This window comes from Gallus gallus, chromosome 1 (genome assembly GCF_016699485.2).
Source record: "Gallus gallus isolate bGalGal1 chromosome 1, bGalGal1.mat.broiler.GRCg7b, whole genome shotgun sequence".
Lineage (NCBI taxonomy): Eukaryota > Metazoa > Chordata > Aves > Galliformes > Phasianidae > Gallus > Gallus gallus.
The window spans coordinates 56,316,867-56,336,372 of record NC_052532.1 but is presented as its reverse complement, the minus strand read 5'-3'; the positions used below and the strand labels follow the sequence as shown (position 1 = coordinate 56,336,372).

Sequence of the window (19,506 nt, the reverse complement as noted above, 5' to 3'; positions counted from 1 at the left end):
AAACATATCTACATATTTTCTGTTGGAGTGAGGCCTACAACATGAGTTGTTATGTGGACTAGAGTTGAAAAACATATGTGAAAAGTAGTATTTTGTGTTGTCTGCATGGTAACACTGCAAATTCTCAATTTAATAAACTGATTTTCTCCATAAAGTATAATCAAAGACTACAGTCTGTGACTCTTCCTATGGGTGAGTACAACAGAGTATAAGATGTGGTACCACATGGAACGGTATGCTTCATTATATTCACATCAGATGGAAAGCAAACTGCCCACATACTAAGCAAAATTATCAATTTTCATATTTCTCAATCTTGATCAATGCACTGTCAAATATACACATTTATAAATGACTTATACATTGCTTCCTTATGTACATTATTTATAAACCTGACTTTCCTATTCAACAAGTGTCCTTAAAGAGAAGGTAAACAGTTCCATTCAAGATTTGTCCCCCAAACATTTCGCAAGGCACAAAGCCTAAACGAAATGCATCTATGTCTCTGCGGGGTCTATTTATATGATCTTTATCACTTCTCACCTTCACAGCCATTCATGGGCCTCATTTTCATGCATTTCTTAGAAGCATGCAAGCATGGCCTCTTACAGAGACACAAGCAATTAGTACAAGTCTCTCAGAGTTATCCTATAGTGCAGCAGAACTCTGAAGATCTGCAGCCTTCTTTCCTGTTTTTCCCACATAGGAATAATTTTTCCAACCTTCACAGTCTTACAGCAGTTCTCAGAACTTACAGACCTCCGACAGAAAATGTTAAGCTTATTTTATTTATTGATACTCTTTGAGTAGCAAGGCCCAATAGCGCATCTACAACAAATCTTTATCATTCCATCCATAACCTTCCTGTTAGCACAAATAAACAGGTGTTTGGCAAATAATTCTGCTGCAACTGTTTTCATTTGGTAAAAATATCTGGAAGTCCCACTATCAAATTTTGGTACGGCTCTACAGTAACACTAAACACTACTCTCTTTTGTAGAAAAGATGCAAAAAAATGTCTAAGTTTCCCCTGGTCTTTAAATCCTCTCTGCATGTACACTCAATGTGTCTGCAAGGATAGATCAAGATGGAAATACAGTACAGTATGTAAGAAAACCCAGAATTGCACAGTGTTGCCAACATACCACGTGAGACAGCTTCAAACCTAACCGGAGTTCCACTATAAGAATTGACAGTGAATGATTTCTCATTTCAAATTACATATATTGCACTATTTTTCACCATTAGAAACCCTTCCATACAAAGCTAGTAGATAGCACTATCTGACAGAAAATTTGATCTCTTACTACACAGTTGAGGTTGACAAAAAATGTAGAGTAATTTAGTACCAAAATGCAGGACAGAACAGATTTAAATAACTAGTTCATATAGATCACGTATCAGGATCGATACTCCCTGGGTTGAAACGGCTAATTAAACAAGTGTCAGGAAAATTAATTGCTCTGTAGGATGCTGTTGTCAAACGAAAACCAATACAGTGGGAGACAGATGAAGGCAAGAAACAGCAACCAAGGTGTATAAAGCTTAATCCAAAATCATGTGAGGCCAACAGAAATCTCCTACTGATCCACTGAAATTTGAACCATCCCACATTATGGACCTTCGTATGAGTTTCACACAGTTTGTGAGCTAGTAGATTATGTGTCTCATTCATGACTCTCTTCAGTTAGTAGTACAAAACCAACAATGGAAAGCATTATAGACTGCCTTACGCCCATCCATCCCTAATATTGTAAAATGGAAATTGCTATTAGAAGCCACAGCCCTTAATTTATCACTGGGTATGGTATACACTCTCAAAGACAGTGCCAGCTTTCTCCTGTCCCATCTTCACTATGTCTCAGTCCTGAGAACTGAAACGCTATTTCATGGGAAAACATTCATGTTTCTTAGCAAGTAGCCTGTATTTGTCTCAGTAAGGAGGCTAAATAAAAGGTTCTGTAACTTGTTTGGCCATGCTAAATTTCAGGATCAACTGTTACCAGTTTTGCTTCCTTCACAGTGAGAATGTTGAATAATTTGAAAGAATTTGCAGAAAATTAGAAAAATTGGTTTATATCATATGGCTATAATTTGTGTTTTTGAGATCTTTTAATACATCAATAGCTAAAAAGCAATTTTGTTTTGTTTCTTAGATTCAAGTGAGAAATCCTTCCAAGCTCAAGATATATCTACAGCTACACCAATATTCTACAGCTACACCTCTATTCACACTTGCATACTAGCTCTGGTTACTTACCCACTCTGTTTGCTCCTGACAACATAAAGGAAAAAGAAGAAACAACACAGCAATTATTACAAATAATTCAGGTGGAATGGCAAGTGGAAAAAATACAGCAATAAGATGTTTGTGTTTACTTTTGGATGAAATGCATAAACTTGGATCCAATTGCCAAGCCACAGCTGCACAAAACGGGAGCTGAGTCTGCCATTTAACAGACACAGAGGCCTCTACAGACAGTGGGACCAATTATGAAAGGTAAAAATAGTCCCCGTGATTGCCAAACCAGAGGCACCAAACAGTATGTTTGATCCAGTAAGGGCATCGTAGGTATAAAAGGACACATTTCATGTAATATTTTTGCTGCCTTTGTCAGATAACTCAGGCACAGTAATATCTGACATTTCTATAGCAAAAGGTCTTGTTAAACCTTACATGAAGTGTTAAGGCAGATGGAAAAACTGAGAGACAAAAATGGAGTCCCTGGGTAAGATGAGACAGTACAAAATCAAGGCAACAGAATTGAAGTCAGAAAGGCTGAAGCAAGTCATAAACCAATCATCCTGCCTGAGATGACTTCTGTTATAGTGTAATTGTTTTCCTAAATATTTACTTGAGTATGATTTCTTGTCCTTAGAGCAAACCTAAGGTACTGAAAGTATACATCGTCTTCTTTTTATAAACTGCATAGCATCTATTGTTGGCTGGATATACACACCAACCTATTAGGAAGTATAACTTTCTAGTCATATTAGTAGATCTTTCACTTTGTTTTCTTGCACTCTTGTCATAGAGTCAAATGTGCTCTATCACCATTGTTCTTCCAGGAGTAGCACACATTATGGATGTTTAAGACTCACTATGCAATTGGTGGTTTAACCAGTAGAGTTCCTAGTGTTTTATACTGGCTGTCTTACATATTAATCTAAATCCCATTTCTTCAACATGAGCATAGACTGAAGAATGTCTGCTATGATCTGAATTTCACTGGCACTGCATTCCTCAGTAATCACCTTATACTTCAGTAGATATTTCATGTAATATGTGGAAAAACACCCAGTACACCAAAAGAGACTGCCCATAATATGATATTTTCCTCTTCTCAGTTTCTGCTGCCACCAACACCATATGTATTAAGAAGAGATAGTGAAATCACAAGCTTCTTTAACACATATTCATTACCAGAATTTTCTCCAGGAAAGCCTACAGATTGTGATTTAAGCCGAAGTTCTGGTAACTAAAACCTCAAGCAAGGATCAAGCCATCTAAACTGAAAAAGCTCTCAGAAACAACACTGCAAGTTTATGTATGTACAGCTAGCCATGGACTTTTATACAGGAAAATACATTTTTAAACTGTTTTAAATAAAAAGTGGAAGCCATCTTGTGGTGTTTCCATCAACTTTAAAACAGAGAAAGGAAAATAACACTGGGTTCCTACAAGGAAAATAGTGGCATTTTAATGCTAAGAAGACAGTTCTTTACAAAAAATAACATAAAATAAAGTAAGTTCACTGTTTTTGATGTATTAGCTCCGATTTTCCTCTTTCCAAAACACAGTCTTGAAGGCATCCTCACAAAGGGATCTTTTGGTTCTGTTTCATCTGTTGAAACAGAAGACCTTCATACCTTTCATTCTAGCAAACTTTTGCATGTAAGGGCTTAAAAGGAGTGAACCTTCTTTCTTCCACTCTCCCACATGCCCCCAGCAAACTTCTTTCCATTTAGGAGTAATTGCAGTGGCCACCTTGGTAGTAATCACACAGACAGTTATATGAGCAATAGATTCATTGCCAAATATGGCTTTAGAGAAGTTATAGCACTAGATTAACTATTCAACCCAGCCAAGTAAAGCACTGCTGATGTACACAAGCTTTGTATTGTTTTTTTAAATAAAGAAAACCAAGTAACACACCCTTCTTTGTGGCTCTGCGTGGTTTACCCTCATTTGCAACAGCTGATGGCCTTGCAGTTTCTTCTCCTGTCTCTCTCCCACTGGATTGTTCACTTGCGGTAGAGTCAGCATCTGATGGTGAAACTCTGCCACAAACATTAAAAAACAAACATGTGACATAAGTTTACAACGGGATACAGACCTCACAAGCAAAGAATTTGCTGTTAATACTCCTTGCAAAGGCTGCTGCTATTTTCTTCTGTTTATAATAAATTATCACAGACATTCATTGTGATGATGTTACTGTCACTGCGTGTGAAAACTGATTGCAACAGAGCTCACACATAACAAGACTTCTTACTAATCTTTCCTTTAAGATTTTCTTCGAGAATATATTACGTGACTAAGTAGCAAGTTTACTGTTCAGACAGAAAGGGATTATATTAGCACGAGGAAAACTACACAGGTAATTATTTTAATATACAAACTTGGTAAATTGGCGCTCTCCTTCCAACGCTACAAGTCCATGCACATATTTTCCTGCCCAGCTAAACACAGAGCTATTCGGACACACTACTTCTATGCATTTATCCCATGCAGTCATGAGACGCCTAAAAATATTCGTTGCTTCTCAATAATACACACAATCTGAGAAAAAAAAAAAGAAGAAAAACCCATGATTTTCCGCAGAAGGATACTTCAGTTGTAAAATTATTCAGATAATATATAAGTAGCAAAAATGTAGTACTGACCAGCTAGCACCAATGCCCGCCTTTCCATGTAGGATTAGTACTTGTGATAGTGTCTCTAGTGATCATTCATACTCTATTAATTCAATGATTTACACAAGCAGTGCACTATCCTGTGCATTAGCCTTGTTAAGTGCAAGACTTGCTCAGGCTAGAAGCATATCTGCATATCTGCATTAGTTAGTGAAGCTCTCAGCAAAATATCAACCTGTTCAGAGCACACAAACTGAGATAACTACATCCAGCCAAATTCACTGAAAGTTAAATTTACTGCTTTCAGCAGGCGATGCTCCAAATTTATTTCACATCCTCCCCTTTTTTTCCCCACTGATAATAAAATGCTGTATTTCTTTTTTTTCTTTTTTTCTGCACGACTCTAACAAAGTCACATCCCAATTAAAAAGCATCAGCAGGGATAAAAGGTGAGATGGTTCTCAATGAGCTTACAGATCTGAATCACTGCATCTTCTACTCTTTTCTAATATGGAATGGATGGGCAGGGCTTTCTCTTCTATCGTCTTGGTTCAGCGGAGTATAAGAATCATAGAATGGCTTGGGTTGGAAGGGATTTTAAAGCCCTCCCAGTTCCAACCCCTGCCACGGGCAGAGCTGCCACCCAGCAGCTCAAGATGCCCAGGGCTTCATCCAACCTGGCCCCAAGCCTCCAGAGATGGGGCACCACAGCTCCTCTGGGCAGCTGTGCCAGTGCCTCACCACCCTCTGAGTAAAGAATTTCTTCCTAACATCTAACTGAAGTCTCCCTTCTTTTAGCTTGAAGTCATCCCCCCTTGTGCTATCACTGTCAGACCATGTAAAAAGTCATTCTACCTCCTGTTTATAAGCTCCCTTCAAAGACTGGAAGGAAATGGGGTTCTGTTTCTACATACCCTAGTGGCTTTCTGTTTCATCTCACTGTGCCTTGTTTTCCTTCATATTCTTACTTCAGTAAGATGTAAATTACCATTAAATACACCATAGGAATAGACAATAGTGCCAAGTCAGCACCAGCCACTCTTTTAAAGTTCTGCAGAGTACATGGCTGTATCCTTTCAAGCCAAAACAACAGGTCCAGCTCTCTGCTGGGGACTAGAGATGCTGTGCTTTCTGATCCCCGTTGTTTTTCTTGTTTACTATCTTTCACCAATACGGAATGTGTGCTCACCACCACTGCACGTACTGGCATGCAGTATGCAATCCGGAATTGCACTGTGATGAAGTGAATTCTGTATTTTCTCATAAAATAGAAAACAGCTAAAAACAACAGAATACACTACAATGTTGTTTAATGTTTCGACTTCTCCCTTGGGGAATAAGTGTTTTAAATCTGAAGCTGATGTGGATATGTCAGCATGTTACAGAGATAATAGTGATATCTCCATAGCTAAGCCTAAAGAGAGCTTTGCTTTTAAGGATGGAAGAGGGAGGGGAGGGAAATTCTCTTCTTCAGTTTCAAGTGGTTGAATTTAGAAACTTAAAAATATGTATCGTTGTTTCAAATTTGATCAACAATTCACTATTGTCTTCTGGGAAAGCATTAAAATGTCAGCTTTGGAAAAATTTCCCTGCTTCCTCTCCAGAATCGTTTGAGATGAAGTACAGGAATAACCTCAAGTTTAAATGTGTTGCTTATACTTACGTGTGAACATATTTTCCCCTCCTCCTAATGATTTCTTAAGCCACTTTTTATCTTTTAAAAAGACATAAGAACGCTTGTCCTTCTGATTTGTATTAATTTAGTTAAGCTGCACCAAAATGAGTTAGCGTTTTTTTTTCCATTATTTTCCAATATTGCCCACCTTCCACTTTATCATTAGTAGTCTCTGACTTGCAATGCCTATATGGAATTAGGCTCATCACCCGGCAAGTTAGAAATGGAGTTTTATGAAGCTCATGTGGGGAAGATGAGGAAGCACAGAGGGCCGTGCAGAGGAGCAAGATGTGCCATGGATCTGTAGCTGAGGAAGAACCACTATTGTTTTCTTCTAAGCTCATTCAACGCTGCCCTTGTTTTCTCCTGGAGTGCAGCAGCATGGAGGTAAAAGCACAGGGGGTGCAGAGCAGCAAACAAAGGAGTGCAAAAATATGAAAGGGAGGGTGAGAAAGAAGAACTACCAGAAAGTGGAGTAGAGAGGAGCTCTGCACTGAGGAGCTGTTCGGACTCATAACAGCTCTCCTATCTTCCAGGCTCCTTTTCTTTCTTACCTATTGCCTTCCCAATTTGCTTTTTTTATAAAATGAAAATACCCTCCTTTAGTGCACAGCTGTTACAGCTTCTATCCTAAAAATGCAATCCCTTCTGGCAAGACACATTCACATCATAACATTAAAGGAAAACGCTAGGAAATAAATGCTTAAGGTTGACAAACGCTTCTCCACTTGCACAAATGTCAGTTATCAGACCTTTTCCTGACCACAACTGCTGTGCTACGATAGCAATCAGATTACCACAATAAAAAAATATTCATCTTCCCTGAATTTTGTAGATAATGCTTATTTCTGGAAGTTCTGACTTATCATACGTAGAATGATCACTACGAATAGCACTGAAACACATCACTAACAGACAGTGCTTTTCATTTCTTTTTAATCACCTGCTGCCTTGGTAGTTAGGAATGGCCACAAAGAGAATGCACCAGAAAGCACACACTTCATGTTTGCAGTACACAAGTAATAAACTGACTCCAACCAACCTAGCTGTGTCCTAAGCACTCCTCTTAAGTGGGCCTGTTGCCATTAAGAGAAAAATAGACACCAAATTCTCACAACTTTATGCAGTTTGAAGCTAGATATGGCCCAGTAGAAAACATAAATTCCAGAGCTCTGGAATTGACTTCTGTCCATTGTAACTGCCTTAAAAATACAGTAAACAGCACTCATCTTCCACAGCTTGTTTTTCTTCCCCTGTGAACTGACCTCCCTCTGTGTCGGACGGTCTTTGAAGGTTTTGAGGAAGTCTTGGACTTGGGGCTGGGAACATCTCCATTTTCAGATGGGGTAGTGTCCTTAATAGGTCCTGGTAAAGGAGCTGGCTCATGGATAATCAGGACGTCATCTTTGTTGTGTTGGCCCAGATGCTGCTTAGCAAAATCAAAGCCTTTTACGCTGGGGGCTTGTAGCTGCAAGAGAAGAAAGACAAAAAACAAGAACTATGAGTGACAATGAGTACAAAGGCTTTGGTTAAGATCTGCAAACAATAACCATTAGGATGGCTAGGATATGCTATCCTCAGAAATGAACATAAGAGTGCTGTAGGGAAAAGAAAAACCTCATGATTTTGTAATTTCACTTCAGTAGATGATACACAGTTTAAAGCCCTAAATAAATATGTTGCTTCTAAATCTCATTTTCCCAGCTATTTCTTCAGTTTTAATCATTGTGCAAGAAGCCTTTTTTATACTTTAGCTGCAAGGTTGTAAATGCCCATGTACACAATTAAATGGCTACCACTGTCAGGTCACCCTTCCATTTGTTCCAATCACAATGAGTAAACTTAAGTAAACTGAACAATGCATCACTGCTGATCCTCCACATTTTGAGCACCCCAAATCTGCAGGATGTCTGTGGGTGCTCATACAAACAGCTAGCTCATCTGAGGAAAGAGAAACATACTCTAGATCTCAGTGACATGGCAGCCTGGCAATGACTCCAGAAAATGGCACGGATGCCTCCAGAAAAGTATTCCAAATCTAGTTCTTAGGAACTTTATACTGAGTAGAAGGAAAAATATGTAAAAGGCTTTCCAATTTAGAGAAATGAGACATTCATCCCAGATATCCTATCAGGAGGCAACAGATTCAGGCTAGCCCCTTTCATAACTATTTTCAAAATAGCTAATCTCACCTTGTCAATGGCTTGGTTCCGACTTAAATCAAGCCTACACGTTTCAAGCTTTCCTATAAATTTTTGAGGGCTTTGAAATAATCAGACACTATGAGAAACTAATTAAGACAAAGTTTTTCTTTGAGTCCTATTCAATTTTTAAGTAATTTGGGAGTTGAAAGGGGAAAGAAATCTTGACAACTCCAGTTTTCAAAGTGTGCACACATGCTCACTGCACAGCATATGCACAAAAACCCGTGTGTTCCTGGAGCTGATTTCTTGCAAAGCGAAGTGTGTGTTGTAGTGCATTTTATGGGTGCATCAGGTTCCAGATGTTTAAATGAACCCCCTTTCATAAAGCTTGGCATGACAACACAGCTAACTACAGGCTTGTCTGATACCATGCCAAAGATAAGCTTGCCTAAGGAATATACTGAAACAATCTCTTCAAAATATTTTCTCAGTAAGCAAATATTTCCCAAACGGTTCAAAAGGTGGTCGTAGAAAAGCAAAATGCTTATTTAGACCAGTAGATGGCAATAAAAGCTCTCCTGTAAAATCTAAGAAATACCTGAATGGTTGAGGTTTTAGAGTTCATTTCTGACCAAATGTGTAAGCTTATTACTTGATCAAATCTGAATGTCTTCCATTGTATTGCCCTTTTTCTTGAGTTACTTCAGTTGAGCATTATGGGTGACACACAGCCATTGAACTTAGGTAAATCATGGCAAGCACTGATTCAAAAAAGGCACTGTTGAGCTACACCAAGTAAAGGGGTGATGGGTTCTCGTACTGTTGAGTCATGGCCACTGAGTGAATCCTACTGGAAACTTGCTTTCCCTCGAGGTTTAAAAACTGCATTCAGGATCTTGTTCACTGAACATTCCAAAACTCATTAAGAAATTCCATTTTTCCTTTTTGTGAGATCGCAAAACTCCATGTCTTCTTTTCAAAATAATTCTGAGGTGGAACTTTTCATTATCATCAAAAGAATTATCATATTAGCTCAAAGCACTTTGGTTATTGAAACTTCCCCTTAGTTACCACACCTCCATCTCTGACGTGTTTAAGACATTACTTTTATTCTCTCTTCAGAGATATTCTTGTGTAGGACATCATCCCTTTGAAGCATTTCAGTGGTTTCCCTTCTTCTAATCCTTTCATACTGCACCCTTGTGCTTATACAGCCCTACTACTGACACAACTATCACTACATTCCTGCCCCTATACTGGGTAAAATTCTCGCACAAAAAAACCCTCAGTGTTCTACCCTTTCTCAAGCACCCCTGAACTGATATGCAAAGTTACCAATGCTTTTAGGATAGCGTGATGGGTGAGCTGGCCAGGTCTGACTAAAAGGACAAACATTCTCATAATATTGGACATACTAGCATGGCTTTAGTAAGACTGCTGCCTCTGAGGTATGCATTTCAGCATATTTCAGTTAAGCCTTTAGGTCTAACTATGCAGTTATATTGGGTTTGCATACCCTTGGGGAGTAATGCAACATGTAATAATAGACATTTTTTAATATTTTAACTTTGATTGAACAGCCTTATTCCATGTTGCAGACTAACATAACCTTTTGTTTAAGCACAGTTAAGGAAACCAATATATGTATAAGCGTATGTACATCACAGCATATGTATGCACATATGTTTATCTACAGACAGATCTTATAGAAGTTGTATTAAAACACTATTAGCACTGCAAAGGCAAGCACTCACACTTTAAGAGTTGGCACAGGTAAGACTGTCTAAACAATCAATTACACTTAAATAGGCACTGCAACAGAGATTTGAAGTAAATATCATAAATTCATTTAATTCATAGGATCCCTCTTCTCTTTCACACCTTGCTGAATCCATGGTATAGGCTGGTCCTTCTGCTATTAGTCAAAGTTGGGAAGGATTAAACAGCATTATTTCTACAGCTCAGACACTCATTTTATGCAAAAGTTGGCAAATGTAGTGCATGAAGCAGTGGATGCAAGAAAAGAAAGGACACATTCTTCTATGAAAAGTGCAGCTAGTGTGACTGACATTTTGCCAATTGATTGCATGGATACTCTGCTGGATCCACACTCTGTTTCTTGCAACAAAGGACTGTCAGGTCTCGGGTATCACCGACTCTATCCTCAGCCTTGAGCAGAGATCTCCCCAGACACCACAGAACCAGAGACTTTATTTCCCCAGAAGCTGCAGCCAGGTTAACTTCTCATCTGACTTCTCTCTTCCTTGCCAGGCTGAATCAATCTCCCCATCCCACTTTTTTGCCTCTCTCTTGCACTGTCTACCAGCAGCCAGATCCTATTTACAGCCTGAGCTCCCCCTTCCTTTACCTGGCTTGTAACAACCTTCACATACAGCAACAGAGAAAACACCTCTTACCTTTTAAGACACAGCTTTACAGAGCTTATAAGCACAGAATAGGTGCAATCTTAGGAAAACGGACCTGGAAAACTATTAACAAGTCTCTGTTGATCACACTTTTCCCGAAGGTCTATAGCTTCATCAGAAATGGACAGCTCTCCACAGATCAAATCAGCAAGAAGATCTCCTTCATACAAAACAACCTCCTGGTCCTCTCTCTTAATTCCCTACCTCATGCCCTCAAAGGCTGAGAATACACACTAGAGTTTCTCCAAAACTGTTCTTAAAATTTGGACAAGACAATTTTTTTATTAATCTTGTTCTTCAAAAGAACACACGCTTCTTATCTTGAAAAAATAATAATAAAAATCAGCATGAAATAAATCCTGGAATGAAAAACTTCTGCCTGAGTGATTCAGAGTCTTGCAAAGTTCTGTACAGTTAAATAATATTTCTAGAAACTTCCTTCTAAAAACCCAAACCCTTAAATTGGCACTACCAGCTTCAAACAACATAAGAACATCACGAGATCGTATCAGCATGTGTATATTGCATGAATAGCATGAGTTACACAAACACAATGTGAATAAACATTTATATAAAGCATTATACCTCATCTTGTAAGTAGATAGGCAGAGTTTTAAAAAAAAGAATAATAAAAGAATAACAATTACTTGATAAATAAAAATATAGATTCCTAACGAGGAAAGGATGCCCAGAGAAACCCACTACACTTTCTTGAAAAAAAAATAAAAAAATAAGTGTACACTTCCTCGTCTACATTAATCCATGGCAGCATTATAGCTAACGGGCAAACGGTAGTAACCAAAATGGACATTTTCAGTGGCAACTGTGACTCTGCTTTCTCCTGGATGGTCAGTGGGGCCAACTACAACGAACAGTGTTGTCCCAAGTGAGCAACAAGTAACCAAGCAACAAGAAAGGTTACTTACCCTTTCTTATTAGGTGCTGCATACTACCTGTCCTGTTTTTCTTCCCTTCCTTTATATCACGTTACACAGTGTAACAGATTGGATGATCTCTGCTCATCCTACCGCAGGTACTCAGAATACCATTTGTGGATCAGTCATTTACTACTCATAACTTTACCACCACCACAGAAGGAATACAATCTCTTTTTAAGGAAGATCACACTCGTGCTGGTCCCCCTATCTGCTCAGGTGCTGAAACGGAACCTTTCTTCTATCAGCCCCAGGTGCTTTTTTTAAGTCTGCACAAAACCAGTGCTGCACAAAACCAGTGCTAGATTTCTTGCTTCAAATGTAAGTTGTTACAGAAGGTTTTCATTTGCTCTATTTTTATACATTTGTGAAAGGCAAAAAGATAAGCTACTCTGAAGCTTACCACTAAAATGAGCATGTCTGAGCAACTACATTATTAAGGCTTATATAACAACAAGAATGCAGTGCCTGCTGAAACCCAAGGGAAAGATGATTTCAAATGGGTAACTCAAGACAGTGTTTCAATTCTGTTGCAAGATACTGTCAGGAAAAAAAAAATACATTGAAGCTCTGTTGATAGAACAATCAAATAATTTCTGTAGAAGCCCACAAACAAAGCCAGTGCACCTTGGTCAAGACTTTGCCCATGAAAACAGCTAATAGCTTCAGTGTTGTTCAAAACATAGAAGTATTACATGGCTGCCAACACGCTGCTTCCCTAGATGCAGATGCACACCGCAAATGTCAACAACGTGTTTTCTCAGGAAAGCAAAGATTGCACATACAGGTCAGTGAATAGATTCAGCTGAAAGCAGCAGAGACAAAATACATTTTACTTAGCATTCTTCTTGTGGTTCCTCTAATTAAAATGATGAGAGTTTTCTTTCTTTAGGAGTAGAAGCAGCATTTGAATTTGGACATAAAATGAAGAATAATACACCAACACGATTTTCTACTGACTTCGTTTTACAAGATTCCCTTGTTCCTCACAGAGATAGAAGCACTGAGTAGAGGCTATTAAAATACTAAGGAAACAAAGGAGCTAAGCATGATTTAAAAAATAACATTTTAATGTTGGCATATAATCCATGCACAGAACTGGAATCCCTGCAAAAGAGTACTGCTGACTTCTGACCTTACCACAGTGCTAGAACATGGAACATTGCAAAAATGACAGGATGAAGAAACTACAGGAGAAGTTTCTAAATCTACTAACACAAATGCAGCAAGTCAGTGAGAATCAGCGCTCTTAACACTAGCATGAGCGGAAGGTGTAAATAAGTGGTCTGATGTAGGGTTATTTAAAGCTACTAAACATCACAAACTTTCTCAACAGTCTGAGATTCACAGCACCAAATGCTTCTCTGCATTCTGAGGGCATCACCTCAGGAATTCTGCCCCTGGAATAGGATTAAAAACAAATGAATGAAGAAAGCCCTAAACTTCAAAAAACTCTGAAATTCCTAAGACACCTGTTCTGAAATATTTTCTTAAGACAGATCCTTTCCATGGATTTTCATTATTCCCATTCTTCTCCCTTGTGTATTTTCCCTTGCCACATTAATGTTGCTGTGGCAGCTCAGCAAGTTTCACAAAACGCAAGAGGGATCATGTTGTTGAAAGGCCCTAACTCTGAGTACATCTATGCCCATAGGCTGCTGAGATAACTGCTGTAATAGCAGAGTTTTGCGTCTGAATCATACATGGTTTTAGCTTTCCTTCTAAGACAGAAATGCCGCAGGGCAGACACTGTCTGAATCAAACTTCGGTGAGTCTCCTTTGCACACCAGTTAGACAAAAATGTCAGGAGTAAGTTAGAAAATGATCATCAGCTTTACAAAACAGAGAGGCCACTGCTGTGCCCGAGTTCCACCAGTCTCTTTTCCATATGCAGTGTCAAAAAGTCACTCTCCAAAGACCACAGAAAGAAGTATGACAAACCGTAATCTCTTAACAGCTAGCACAGCATGTCAAAGATAGCTATCAATCAAGGAAACTTTTTTTGCCAGCATGTAAGGCAAGAAAATAAGTTCATAACATGGCTCTGTCTGGACAGAGTACATACACAGTATAGCTCAAAAACACTTCTTCTTCGTAAATATTAAGTGCTAACACACTTTAAGATAGAATAAAGATCAGCAATTTTAATTTGACTTTGTGCTGGTATTTTGTCGGGCTTAGTCAACAAAGATCATCCTGTGGTCTTGTAACTCAGAGACATTTATACATCTAAACAGGGTTTAATGCAGACAGAAGGAAAGCACAGCAATATAAACTGCAGGATTAATCTCTGTGCTGAAATGAAGCTACATTTTCCCCTCCTCCCTTGTTGTGTCCCATTATCCATGACTATCTGAAAACTAGGGTAAATCTGTTGCTTGCTGCAGGCCCAAGAATCCTTTCAAATGATGCCATTTCATGCAGGCACCTGTAATTTGAGAAGATAAAGCATGCGAACAAATCACCTAGCCTGCCAGCTCCGGCTATAATAGCCTTCCATTGCTCTGTCACATTGCTACAATCACAACGTGGATTGCAAAGCATTTTAGTGAAATGTCTTGCTGTTCTGCAACAAGTGAGTAGTGATGTTAAAACCTCCAATAACAATGATTCGCTATAGGCACATATCCTTGCTCTAAAAACAGCTCAACTCTAAGGTAAACTATTATCTTCCAGTAGGAAAGACAGAATTTATTTCCACAGTGGTAATCCGATCTCAGTGGTTTATTGTATGATTAGGATACTATAAAGTTAAAATGTATTTTGAAAATAATTTTTTAGAAATTCCTTTTCAAAAGTAGCCACAATAGAAATACCACTCTGTGGGCCATCGACAATTTGAAAATCATATGCAATTCTAGTTTCCCTCTCTCAGAAAGACTGATAAGAATTAGAACACAAATCCTTTTCAAAGTCTAGTTCAAAGAAATGGTTCAAAGTCTAGCTCAAAAGAAAAGCTAGGAGAAGTGGCACCCCTTGATCTGGAAAGGAGAGGATGGAGACAGGAATCTGATGAGATCTGGAAGTCAAGACTGGCATCAAGCTGGAGTCCAGGAACCAGTTCTTCACTGTTGCCACCTATACAATAACTAGGGGCATCACAGAAAACATGAAGGTAGCAGGATAAATGCAACACAAAAGATGACATGATTCTTTCATATAACAAACTGTACAAACACCTGTCAGTAGCTCAGATTGGTTCAGAAGGACTGGAAAAGTTCAGAGAAGATAAACCCATTGAGTGTGGTTAAATATCATCACTTGATGAAAAAGATGAAAAAGACCCTGAGTCTCATGTAACTGAAGGCTGAAGAGCTACTCAATGCAAATTATCTTACGCTCTGATTTTTGGGTGGTCCTGTGTGGAGTCAGGAATTGGACTTGATTCTCGTGGTTCTCTTCCAGCTCAAGATATTCTATGATTCTACATGTACCTTCCTTGTCTGGATATCTCTTTCTAAAGATTTCTGCTCTTGACATCTTGGTGAGCTGGCCTTTCAGTCAGACCTTTATATGGCCACTCAAATGTTTGTACAAAAGCAGATACATTTTAGTTTTTCCATACACTGGTACGATCAGTATCCAAGTGCAGTATTTACACCTACAACATGTCAATAGGTAATCCTCAGTACAGAAGAAGAGTTCCCACAAAAGAGCTCTGGCAGAGGAACTGCCATCAGAGAAAGGCATTGTTGAGAAGTAATTGAGATGTTGAATATTGTGCTCCTTGTCAGAATCCAGCTGTTGATTCGAACTCAAGAAAGCCTGTATGCCAGTTACAAAAAGAAATTTTCAATAGTTAGTTAAGGCTGCTATTAGAAATGAAAGGTATTTGTTATGCAAACAGTTGGCACAGACACTAATCTCTTGCAGAAATTCATGTCAGTTTTCAAGTAGTTTTTATAAGACTGGTGTCAGCTGCCTTTCTTTACATGGATCTCTTTTGACTGGAGTTATTCTGAAATGCAGAGCTATTGCCTCTACATTATACAGATGAACAAAAGCATTATAGGATGTCAAAACATCACAAGAATTCTTTGTATCAGGAGCAGGAGCCTAGTATTTAGCCTCCAGCAGGGCTGGCCTCTTTGATCCGGGGAACATCCAAGAGGTAGTCTACTGAATACACAATAATAAGAGAAACTCTCAATTCAGACGTGTAAAGTTACACCTGACACACGAACTTCAGGTAACAGATATTCCTGCTTGAAGTAAAATAAAAATCCAAACAAGCCTGCCTGTCATCCCACAGAACGCACAGTTCATTACTGGTAATGTTGAGCAGCATGGGGATGCCTGAGTAGCTGCCACAAAAGCGCCAATGAGAGCAGATGGGCCAGGGCTGGTAATGGTCCCCAGGTTACTACACATTAGCTGAGGTTTGCTGGCACATGATGCCAACTGGTAGCCCTCCAGCTCTCACGCTGTGATACTGATCATGAAGAAGGTGGGGTACCATATGTGTTGTCCTTGGCTTTCTGGGGGCCGACTCACCCCATCTCTCCCACACATCAACATACGTTTCGACACTGACTCATAAGAACCATGGAGGCACACAGAGGGCCCAGAGAGAAGCAACTCCCAGCTGGAGAAAGTCTTTTTTTTTTTTCCTCCAGGCTTTTAGGATGGAAAAATCAGGAATTGAGCAAGTCACTTGGTCCAAGTTAGCACTGCAAAGTCCATGACTTCAGCAGGCCCAGTATTTCATAGATTCGGAGAACAGCTTGGGTTGGAAGGGATCTTCCAGACCATCTGGTTCCACCCCCTTGCCGTGGGCAGAGACACTTCAATTAGAAGGAGAACATCCCAACCCTTCTAAATAAACATCTGTGAGCTTATCTATAGATGAGTAAGATTCCTGTCATTAGAGCAGGGAACCTTTCCCTGAATAACTGTCAAAAGCTGAAACTACCTCTGAAAAGTCCTAGCAAGGGGATCTGCCTTTCTTCTTAAAAAGCTTCTACGCAGGTGAAAAAGTGAGATCCCTAGAGAATCAGGTACCATATATATATATTTTTATGTCTATAGGAAAAGAAAGAATATTACAATCTCTGTTTGCATGATAAATATATAGGGAATAGGGTTGACGGTACTTCTGCACAAAAATTGCAAGAGTCCAGTACTGAGCAGGATGATGGTTTGGGAATTAAGGACATTTATCTATTATTTTCTCGCAAAGAAGAAAAATCATTTCAAAAATTCAATTTCCCACAAAGACACTGCACGGCTTCTTAGCAGCAAAAAAAAAGTTCATGTTGCGATGACATGGTGGTGGTTATAGGCAAGGCAAGAGAATCTGATAATTTAAAAATGCCTCTTATGCAGCTTTTTATTCCAAAGGCAAAGACATCTTTATCCAGTGCAACAACTTAGATCACATCAAGGTGAATCTCCTGTAGGATGCTACAGCTTATAGAACAAGTCATGAATACTTCATGTGCCCTTTAAATACCTCAGTTCCACCTCTTGAAAATAATTACCTTTGCACAGACCTACGAATCTTGCTTAGAAATTCACTGCTCTGACCTGTTTCTTTAACACCTGCTTTAAAAAAGTGTCCCAGGTAACTTTGATATACGTACCTCTTCCTACCTTGTATCCAGACAAAAAAGACTGCGGTATTTCTCAGGCATTGTTGATTGTACTTTGGGGTGGATGGATGGACTAGAAAATCTATCACTCTATCCAAGGTCCATTGTTTATTACGTTATTTTCTTAAACTGATTTTCCTAGGATTAATTCCAACAAAAGTTTTCCTTCCTACGTGTTTGTTTCTGTTTACCTGGGTTACAGGCTTCTGAGAACATTCAGAAGTAAAACACCCCTTCGTTATTGCATTGGTTCTGTCAGCAGTCCACCTTGGCATTGTTTGAACTCAAGCTGTCTCCCTGTCTTTTGCTGATGATATCCTTATAGGGACGAAACCAAACTACCTTGTGATCTTTACTGCAACTGCACTGTACCCAGGCGGTCATACTCCCAGGGGCCAACCCCAAAGGCATTTTGGGTGTTATCAGCAATAGATGATTGTACTTGTCTGCTTCATCAGAAGATGGACTGTGAGAATATGCAATTTAGGACTGACTTGTAATAGTGGTCACACCACCACATTTTTAACCAAAATATCCTTCCATTTACAGAGGCAGTGAAGGCCTTCATTGTTCTTTAATAACAAAGGCAAATCCAAAAAACAGTAAGGATAGCAAGGGACTGAGGTGGGGGGAATTCTATTTTTCAATTGAGTTTATTTCCTAAATCCTAGATTCCCGATCACTTTGATCAGTTCTTTGCATTTTCTGCAATAAAAAATAAAAAACCACAAACAATTTAAAGAAAGGGGGCCAGATCAAATGTGTCTCATTGTTTGTATGCTGTTGTGACCATCTTGAGGTCATCAGTGCTTGCTAAATAAGCCATATTCTGACCTGGAATTCCAAACCCACTGCTTGAGGACATGAAGAAGGCCCACCGACAGCCTGCTACCATGGAAGCCAGATTACTTATCTACTTCTAGATTCTGAGCAAAGTAGAAAAAAGTTTCTTTGAAGTAGATTCTGCTCGTTTTTTAATGCACTGATAAAAAATTAAGATACTTTTTGCCGTTTTACTTCATTTAATATTAAAGTATGAGCCATCCACACAGGATGGCACAGGAAGGACTGGACGAGATGTCCTTACTGGTTCTTTCTAGTTTGCGTGCAGTGACTTCTCTGAAGAAGAGAAAGTGACAGGCTCCCCAGGCGAACTGAAACAAGACTTGCATAAAAACAAATTCTAGGCTTCTGACTCATGAATGATTCAAACGAAGAATACTGTGGATGCACTGGTGACAAAAAGCTGAGCAACTTTCCAAAACAGTGGGATGATGGAACGTTTCTGGCCTCATCACGAACACAACTGTTTTCATACACAAAGCTTGAGACAGCAGAGAGGTAAGGAAAATTTATGTCATGAAGTAGTGTACCAAGGGTAACAATCCCCCCCTCCTGCTTTTTTGGTATGACCCTTCCCAAATTAGCTTATACTACTACAGGAACTTCTTCAGTCAAAGGTTGTGTTAGGTATCGCAGGGGAAATGCTAGCAGGGGGAGAACTTCACTGAGGGGCACTACTTGTTGCTGACCTTGATGATGACACTCAATCTTCACTGGCAAGACAACTGGAAGTTGCTATTGATTTGTTCTGACTGCTTTGTAAGTGCAACTGCTTTCTGCTTCTCTCATCTTTCCCATTGTTAATTATCTTGAAAGAGAGCATGGTGTACAGACAAGACTTGTTACAGAGAAAGCTGTATGACTGAACATGAGTTGACAGTTACAAGAACATGACTACAGTACCATAGGGTTAATACAAGCTAATTATTTTGCCTTTACTAATGCCGCTGAGAATATAGTCAGTAATAAGCATCTCTGACACTTAGATAAGTTCTCTTCAGCTGGTAAAATAAAAGTCTAGTCATTTTTTCACTC

At 39.1% G+C, this 19,506-nt stretch overlaps 1 protein-coding gene across 8 annotated transcripts in view; it reads right to left on the bottom strand.

Annotated features, from left to right (window-relative positions):
* KIAA1549 (UPF0606 protein KIAA1549 homolog) overlaps positions 1-19,506 on the bottom strand; it is a 157,660-nt gene that overhangs the window by 19,868 nt on the left and 118,286 nt on the right. For all 8 annotated transcript variants that reach the window (XR_005844153.2, XM_046910086.1, XM_046910088.1 and 5 more), the window contains 2 exons: positions 7,798-8,000; positions 4,157-4,281 (listed from right to left, as the gene is read on the bottom strand). Coding sequence is in view for 7 of the 8 variants with exons in the window: in XM_046910086.1 (XP_046766042.1) it covers positions 4,157-4,281; positions 7,798-8,000 (328 nt within the window). In the remaining variant the exon portion in view is untranslated. The remainder of the gene's footprint in view (positions 1-4,156; positions 4,282-7,797; positions 8,001-19,506) is intronic.